Genomic DNA, 8,343 nt, shown 5'->3' with positions numbered 1-8,343 from the left:
GTCGTGTAACGCCGGCTGCACAGGCAGAGTTGACGCTGGCGTGACTCTGGCAGGGTTTCATGGTGTCAGTTGGGCTTCCTAGAATTGCCGAAGCTGTTTCTGTACGCCCCGTGTTTTTCCTCTCCCCCCCCGCCCCCTTCTCTCATTCTTCAAGGTGAACTTCACGGTAGACCAGATACGGGCCATCATGGACAGAAAGGCCAACATCAGAAACATGTCTGTGATTGCCCACGTTGATCACGGCAAATCAACCTTGACCGATTCTCTGGTATGCAAAGCTGGTATCATTGCCTCTGCCCGCGCGGGGGAGACCCGTTTCACCGACACAAGGAAGGATGAGCAGGAACGGTGCATCACCATCAAATCAACGTGAGTTCCCTCCCTTCAGGCACCTCGGTGCTCCTGCTGCGTGATCTGAGCTCGAGGGCTTTGAGTCCTCCACTGGTTTCATCGAGAGATGAAAGAAGGCGGCGTCAGGCTCTCTCTACTCTAGTTCAGAAGCTCATCGCTTGCTTGTGAGGATCGCTTAAACGAAAGAGCGAATATTGATTGGCTTGTGGCGAATCACAGAGCACTGCCTTGGTGGCCACTGGGAAATAGGTGCTCAGTGGGAGCTTCAGCCTTCCATTTTAGCGCTGGGGCTGTCAGGTGTGCTTGATGTCCGCTGGAGTCTGGCGGATGCGGTGCGGAGACTGCCTTGGGAGCATCTCTGGAGACGTACCAGGCAGCTGTGTCGCCATGGGCGATTTGAGACCCTGAGGGGCATGAAAAGGGATCAGAAAGGAGGTTGGGCCTAGTAGAAAAAGCGTAAATCCTTGATTGGAAGAAATGGAACCCTTTTTGGGCACTTTAAATGGCATGGTTTCGGGAGAGGTTATGGTTTCGGGAGAGGTTATGGTTTCGGGAGAGGTTATGGTTTCGGGAGAGGTTATGGTTTCGGGAGAGCGTAGGAAGGGTAGATTTTAGCCTGCGCTCCTGGTTATTTCCCATACTGGCCTCCCAGGAAGATGCTTCAGGAAATCCTTAAGCCCGGGCGCAGCTGTCTGTGTGGGATGAAAACCTGTTTCTAAGCGTTGGGGAGGGGTAACGTGTAGATAATAACTTTAATGGTTTTTCTTTTTTTCAGAGCTATTTCCCTATTTTATGAGCTCTCTGGAAATGATTTGGCCTTCATCAAGCAAAGCAAGGATGGTTCTGGTTTCTTGATCAACCTGATTGACTCTCCTGGGCACGTGGACTTCTCTTCAGAGGTCACTGCTGCTCTTCGTGTCACTGATGGTGCCCTGGTTGTTGTGGACTGCGTCTCTGGTAAGGTTTTCTGCAGCCATATGCAACTGGAGCATATGTTGGGCGAGTTTGAAGACGGGGATAACTAATTCCCCTGTGTTTGGCAGGCGTGTGCGTGCAGACAGAGACTGTGCTGCGTCAGGCCATTGCCGAGAGGATCAAGCCTGTCTTGATGATGAACAAGATGGACCGAGCACTGCTGGAGCTGCAGCTGGAGCCAGAAGAGCTGTACCAGACCTTCCAGCGCATCGTGGAAAACGTGAACGTCATTATCTCCACGTATGGAGAAGGAGAAAGTGGCCCCATGGGAAATATCATGGTAAGTGGAAGGCTGTGTTCGAAATTAGTGAGAGGGAGCAGTTGCGGCTCTTTCCTGTCTCAAGTGGAGGAGTGAGAGTAGAGTAACGAAGACGCCCGTACTACCCAGGCTTGCGCTGGTTTGGAGCTCTCGCTGGCTTTCCTTCCACGTCTTCTGTTAATTCAAGGCTTGAGCAAATAAAGGCTATAAATATGAGAAAGTCTTTTCTCTCCTTACCAAGGGTGCCCTTGTTTTGTAGGACACCTTCCTGCCCACGTCACATCTGTGATGGCGGGTGATGCGAGATCCTAGGCTCCTACGCAGCATCACTCCCCCGGCAGTCTTCTGAAATGGAAGGGCAGTAGGTGTTTGCCAGTCCCTGCGCTCCGAGCGCCGCTCCCCGCTGGGTTCCTGGGTAGCGAGCAGGGCTGTCGGCTCGGAGGAAGAGCTTGCGCTTTGTTCCTGTTGAGCGCTCTCCCGCATGCTGCAGGCTTTCATGTACTGCCGATGCTTTCCGTGAAGGACAGGAATCTTACCTGCACGCAGAGCTATGTAGCTGCCGAGCTGTCCGAGTACGTAGTTGGTCGAAGTGATGAAAAACCGCTCTAGTCGTGCGGTACAAAGCTAAAACGGTGGGTGTGTGGCCAGGCTGTCCCCAGACCTTGGAGATGGCTACTGTCACAGAACTGCTCGAGGGCCCCATAGTCCCGAAGCTCCATCTTCAAACTCTTTTGGTACTTGAGTTGTTTGGGACTGAGTAGGCTGACTGCTGTAACGCTCCGTGGCTGTAAGAGCTGTGGCTGTTCTTCTGTAACCCAGCTCTCCTGTTCCATTTCAGATCGATCCGGTGCTTGGTACCGTCGGCTTTGGTTCTGGCCTGCACGGCTGGGCTTTCACTCTGAAACAGTTTGCTGAAATGTACGTTGCAAAGTTCGCTGCCAAGGGTGATGCCCAGCTGAATCCATCTGAGCGTGCCAAGAAAGTAGAAGACATGATGAAGAAGCTGTGGGGAGACAGGTGAGGAATCGGGGCTGTTGATTTTAATTCTGGATCAGCTCTGTGGGGCTGCAGCCTGATGCTGTAGAAGACGGGTGAGGAGGGAGGATGTGGTTGCGCCTGCTTACGGCCCTGTCTCAGTGACTTGGTGCGTGTGCTACTGAAAGAACTGTTGCCCATGAAACCTTTGCAGAATAGGAAACACAGATAAATGGGGAGGGGATGGTGAGTTGGCAACATGAGTTAAATGTGTCTTGGCGAGCTCTGAAAACCTGAGAGCGATGGAGGAAAGTATGAAGACGGTTCTTACTCGGCAGCTCTTCCCTCTGGCCTGAGCAGGCAGAACAAGCCACGCTTCTGTAGCTGAACTGGGTGTTGATACTTGTCTGACTCGATTCTTCCTCCAGATATTTTGATCCTGCTACTGGCAAGTTCAGCAAATCTGCTACCAGCCCTGATGGAAAGAAACTGCCCAGGACCTTCTGCCAGCTCATCCTTGACCCCATCTTCAAGGTGAGTTCCTTAGCGTTCAGCCCTTGCCTTAGGCCCTCTGGTTCGGTGATGGTGCGTGATGATGGAAAATTTCTTCACTTTGACCTGACTTGTCTGATTGAAGAAATTTAAATATCTGACACATCTTGTCGCTCTGTGCGGGCAGGGGAGCTCATAGTGGATATTGTGTAGGCAAGTATGTGTCTGAGCCTCCAAATGGATTCGGCTGGGGGATGAGCAAGAACAGAGATTCTCTTTAGAGGCGTTTGTGCTGCTGCTTCAAACTGGGTCACTGGCAACGTTTCCTAACTGCTGCTGTCGTTCCAGGTTTTCGATGCAATCATGAACTTCAAGAAAGAGGAGGCGGCTAAACTGATTGAGAAACTGGACATCAAGCTTGACAGCGAAGATAAGGACAAGGAGGGCAAACCCCTGCTGAAGGTGAGATTGGTCTGAATCGTCTGTGGGGAGGCGGCGAGTAGCTGTGCTGCTCTGACTGCGTAAACTTACTAAGCAGCTACAAACCCTGCTTGGGTGGGAAGGTTGGTAGCTTGGAGGCTGGGGAAGCAGGGGGGGGTTAACTGCCAGGTTGTGAACAGTCTGACCCGGTCTTACTCCTCTGATCTCCGCTCAGGCCGTGATGAGGCGGTGGCTGCCTGCCGGAGATGCCCTGGTGCAGATGATCACCATTCACCTGCCTTCTCCTGTCACAGCCCAGAAGTACCGCTGTGAGCTGCTCTACGAGGGACCCCCCGATGATGAGGCTGCCATAGGTATGACAAGCTGCTGCTTTGCTGCCAGGCGTCTCTTCACATAAGCGCTCAGTGCTCCAACACGCCCGTAGCCATCTTGTTCTCCAAGTACGCAGCTCGGTAGCTACTGTAATTCTTCAGTCTAGCTTTTCTAGTATGGATCAAACAAGCTTACGAGCTTTACTCTGGAGGATAGCTAGCTAAGTAACTGGAGAGTAGCCAGGGTACACACCAAAGGCTCAGGCTGAGCCTCTGTTCATTTAAAACATCTCTTGGCAATGGGATCTTTCTGTCAGGTGGGGCTGGCCAGCCATCTGGACAGTAGTGAATGGGCTGGGACAATAGTGGGTACAGGTCCCATGTTGGGATTCGGGGTGAGTGGGGGGCACAGGGCACGTAGACCCAATGCGAGACATGGTACTGAACTAAGCTGCTCTCTCTCCCTCCCCCCAGGTATTAAGAACTGTGACCCCAAAGGCCCCCTGATGATGTACATCTCTAAAATGGTGCCAACCTCTGACAAGGGACGCTTCTACGCTTTTGGACGTGTCTTCTCTGGTCTCGTCTCAACTGGCTTGAAAGTCAGAATCATGGGACCAAACTACACGCCTGGCAAGAAGGAGGATCTGTACCTGAAGCCGATTCAAAGGTCAGTCCTGACTGGGGTGTGCTCTGCGGTTCAGATTTGTGGTTCTAGTACTGTCTTGGGTCTCTTGTCTCTCAGGCCAGGCCAGGCAAGGCGCTTGGCCGCGGGCTTCAAGTCTGCTGCTGAACTCCAGGATACTGCCCGGTGGGACCTCCTCTTTTAGACTTCATTAAAACAACTTTCTCTTTCGCCAGGACCATTCTCATGATGGGCCGCTACGTCGAACCCATCGAGGACGTGCCTTGTGGAAACATTGTTGGTCTGGTTGGTGTCGACCAGTTCCTGGTGAAGACTGGAACCATCACCACCTTTGAGCACGCTCACAACATGAGAGTCATGAAGTTCAGCGTCAGCCCCGTCGTGCGCGTGGCTGTGGAAGCCAAGAACCCAGCTGACCTGCCCAAGCTGGTGGAGGGACTGAAGCGTCTTGCCAAGTCTGACCCTATGGTGCAGGTGAATGTCCGAAACACTTTTGGGGACAGGAGAAGTCCTGATCCCGCCAGCACGGGAGGCTTCTGCCTTTAATCGCGATTGCACTGGGGGTGCTGGCAGAAGAGTCCTTAATTGAGTACTGGTCCCAGCCCTGCCAGAGTGGGAAGGAATACGTTTCCCCTTGGGGTTGGTGCTGAGTCATCCCCAGCTGGGTGGAAAGAGCATCTAAAAGTAGCTCTGAGTCAAGGACAAAAATCGGAGACAGTTACTAGTGGCTTATGTGCGTTGCAGTCGAAAGCCTCACCTGCTGTATAAATGGTCTTTTCAGTGCATCATTGAGGAGTCCGGGGAGCACATCATCGCTGGTGCAGGGGAGCTGCACTTGGAGATCTGCCTGAAGGATCTGGAAGAGGACCACGCGTGCATTCCTATTAAGGTAGAGGGGCTGCAGCAGCAGAGCTGTTGGTGGGCTCTGAGCCGGGTATCTGGTGAGCTGCCGTTTGGCTGGTGGCTCACTGCTCTGCTCTTTGTCACCGCAGAAATCGGATCCTGTTGTGTCCTACCGTGAGACGGTCAGCGAGGAATCCAACGTGATGTGCCTTTCCAAGTCCCCCAACAAACACAACAGGCTGTACATGAAGGCCCGGCCCTTCCCGGATGGCTTGGCTGAAGACATCGACAAGGGTGAGGTCTCTGCTCGTCAGGAGCTGAAGCAACGAGCTCGTTACCTGGCTGAGAAGTACGAGTGGGATGTCACCGAAGCCAGGAAAATCTGGTGCTTTGGTCCCGACGGCACCGGCCCCAACATCCTCACCGACATCACCAAGGGAGTGCAGTACCTGAATGAGATCAAGGACAGCGTGGTGGCCGGCTTCCAGTGGGCGACGAAGGAGGTAAGGGGCAGCGCCTGGCTCCGGTCGCGGCGGGGCTGGCATCGCTCCGGGGCGGGCGGTGTCATAAACGGCTACTGCACGTCTTTTCGAAGAAATTTCAGAAGACTCGCGTACGGTGCAGCATATTTATAATTCAGAAGTATCTTTTAGGAGAAATGAAACTCACTGGCAGCTGGAGTGAAGATGTCATATCAGTTTAGGTGCCCAAAACACACAGCCTCAAGACAAAAAGCCTTCTCCCAGGACTGCAGAGAAATTCATCGTGGCAGCACGTACTTTAAAATTTTAAAAAGCTTTTTCAGAGAGAGAAAATGCAGCAGCAGGGACAGAAACTATTCAGATGAATAACACAACCGGCATCAAAAGAAAATGAAAGGTACTCTGAGAGCCTCGGCAAAGATCCGGCCTTGTTTACCAGTTATTTTTTCAGGATGAGACAGGAGATGACTCCAAAATAACAAGTTGACAGGTAGACTGGGAACAGCTACAGGAGAGGGTTTTTTTTCCCCATTTACTTTAAGTTAGTCACAGCCTGAAGAAGAAGATACCATGCCAACAACTTTTTTTTTGTCCCAGTAACGTGAAAAACTACTTTTCCTGGCCAAATGCTTGGGTTGCAGCATCGTAAATGTGTGTCAGCGCTTGTGCTGCTGCTGTGAACCTTGGAGCTGTTGCGCGAAGATACTGGTAGATGGTTTCAGTGCCTGAAGCCTTCTCTGAGGAGCTGCAGCGGTGACTCCGAGGCAGCAGTAGCAGGTTCTTAGGTCCTAGGCAAGGAAGGTGACTTGCCGAATGGCTCCTTGCTGTGCCAAGCGAGCTCTTGTGCTTCCTGCCCTAGGACCCGCTTCCACGGAATGCCCGTAAGCCGGGGGACCGGAGCCCTCTGGTAGGGAACGCCAGCTCGTCCCCTGACACGGCGTCGGTTGACCCCCCTGCTCTGCTTTTCCAGGGGGTCCTGTGCGAGGAGAACATGCGTGCCGTGCGTTTCGACGTGCACGATGTCACCCTGCACGCCGATGCCATCCACCGCGGAGGCGGGCAGATCATTCCCACTGCCAGGAGATGCCTGTACGCCTGCGTGCTCACCGCTCAGCCCAGGCTCATGGAGCCCATCTACCTTGTGGAAATCCAGGTGAGGAACCTCCGCTCGGCCCAGAAGGTCCTGCGCGAAGGAAACGTGAGCGGGCGGTTTGCGGTCCTGACACCTCTCTCTTGCAGTGCCCGGAGCAGGTGGTCGGTGGCATCTACGGTGTGCTGAACAGGAAGCGTGGCCACGTGTTCGAGGAGACCCAGGTGGCTGGAACCCCCATGTTCGTGGTGAAGGCCTACCTGCCCGTCAACGAGTCCTTCGGTGAGTGTGCCGGTCCTGGGTGCGCGGCAGCTCCCGGGAGCTTGATACCAACCGTGGGAAGGATTGGAGATCCTTTGTTGTTCAGCTGTCTGATGGCGACGGCTGTAGAATCGTTTAGGTTGGAAAAGAGCCCTGAGATCGAGTCCAACCGTTAACCCAGCACTGCCAAGTCCACCACCGAACCGTGTCCCCAGGCACCATGTCTATATGACTTTTAAACGCCTCCCGGGCTGGTGACTCCACCCCTTCCCCGGGCAGCCTGGTCCGATGCCTGACAACCCTTTTGGTGAAGAAATTTTTCCCAGTGTCCCATCTAAACCTCCCCTGGCGCAACTTGAGGCTGTTTCCTCTGGTCCTATTGCTTGTTACTTGGGAGAAGAGACCGATATCACAGAAGGGTTTGGGTTGGAAGGGACCTCTCAAGGCCATCTAGTCCAACCCCCTGCCGTGGGCAGGGACATCTTCAACTAGATCAGGTCGCTCAGATCCCCCTCCAACCTGCCCTGGAACGTTTCCAGGGATGGGGCATCCACCACCTCTCTGGGCAGCCTGGGCCAGTGCTTCACCACCCTCAGCGTAAAACATTTCCTCCTTACAGAATTGTAGAATCATTAAGGTTGGGAAAGACCTCTACAGTCATTGAGACCAACCGTCAACCCAACGCCACCATCCCCACTAGATCCCGTCTGAATCTCCCCTTTTTTTTTTTTTAGTTTAAAGCCGTTACCCCTTGTCCTGTCGCTGCAGGCCCTGCCAAAGCGTCCCCATCTTTCTTCTAAGCCCCCTTGGAGTACCCAGAGGCTGCAGCGAGGCCTTCTGGAGCCTTCTCCAACCCCAGCTCTCCCCGCCGTTCCTCGCAGGAGAGCTGCCCGGTGGTTGGCATCTCCGTAGCCTTTTGGGACGCCGCTTTGGCTTCCTTGGCCCTAGACGCGTGCCGGTGGTGACCCGGAGGGTGGGGTTCTGCTAGAGGGGACGCCGGACTACGCCCGTTCCCCTTCCGCCTCGCCACCCCCCACCCCTCTCTCTTCTTCCTCGCAGGTTTCACGGCGGATTTGAGGTCCAACACGGGGGGCCAGGCTTTCCCCCAGTGCGTCTTCGACCACTGGCAGATCCTGCCCGGGGATCCCTTCGACAGCGCCAGCCGTCCCTGCCAGGTGGTGGCCGAGACCCGCAAACGCAAAGGGCTGAAGGAAGGC

At 54.1% G+C, this 8,343-nt stretch overlaps 1 protein-coding gene across 1 annotated transcript in view; it reads left to right on the top strand.

Moving 5' to 3' along the window:
- Nucleotides 1–122: 122 nt before the first annotated feature.
- The window catches only part of EEF2 (eukaryotic translation elongation factor 2), a gene marked incomplete at its 3' end in the record, with an annotated part of 14,629 nt that continues 6,408 nt past the window's right edge, over nucleotides 123–8,343 (top strand). The window contains exons 1-14 of the mRNA XM_009323469.1: nucleotides 123–369; nucleotides 1,127–1,308; nucleotides 1,395–1,606; nucleotides 2,424–2,602; nucleotides 2,989–3,094; nucleotides 3,401–3,514; nucleotides 3,708–3,846; nucleotides 4,279–4,474; nucleotides 4,666–4,924; nucleotides 5,232–5,339; nucleotides 5,443–5,796; nucleotides 6,746–6,928; nucleotides 7,015–7,147; nucleotides 8,186–8,341. Coding sequence (XP_009321744.1) covers nucleotides 188–369; nucleotides 1,127–1,308; nucleotides 1,395–1,606; nucleotides 2,424–2,602; nucleotides 2,989–3,094; nucleotides 3,401–3,514; nucleotides 3,708–3,846; nucleotides 4,279–4,474; nucleotides 4,666–4,924; nucleotides 5,232–5,339; nucleotides 5,443–5,796; nucleotides 6,746–6,928; nucleotides 7,015–7,147; nucleotides 8,186–8,341 — 2,503 coding nt within the window. The remainder of the gene's footprint in view (nucleotides 370–1,126; nucleotides 1,309–1,394; nucleotides 1,607–2,423; nucleotides 2,603–2,988; nucleotides 3,095–3,400; nucleotides 3,515–3,707; nucleotides 3,847–4,278; nucleotides 4,475–4,665; nucleotides 4,925–5,231; nucleotides 5,340–5,442; nucleotides 5,797–6,745; nucleotides 6,929–7,014; nucleotides 7,148–8,185; nucleotides 8,342–8,343) is intronic.

The sequence above is a fragment of the Pygoscelis adeliae genome, unplaced genomic scaffold (genome assembly GCF_000699105.1).
Source record: "Pygoscelis adeliae isolate BGI_AS28 unplaced genomic scaffold, ASM69910v1 Scaffold590, whole genome shotgun sequence".
Lineage (NCBI taxonomy): Eukaryota > Metazoa > Chordata > Aves > Sphenisciformes > Spheniscidae > Pygoscelis > Pygoscelis adeliae.
Note: the sequence above shows the minus strand (reverse complement) of the source record. Positions and strands in the feature narration are given on the sequence as shown.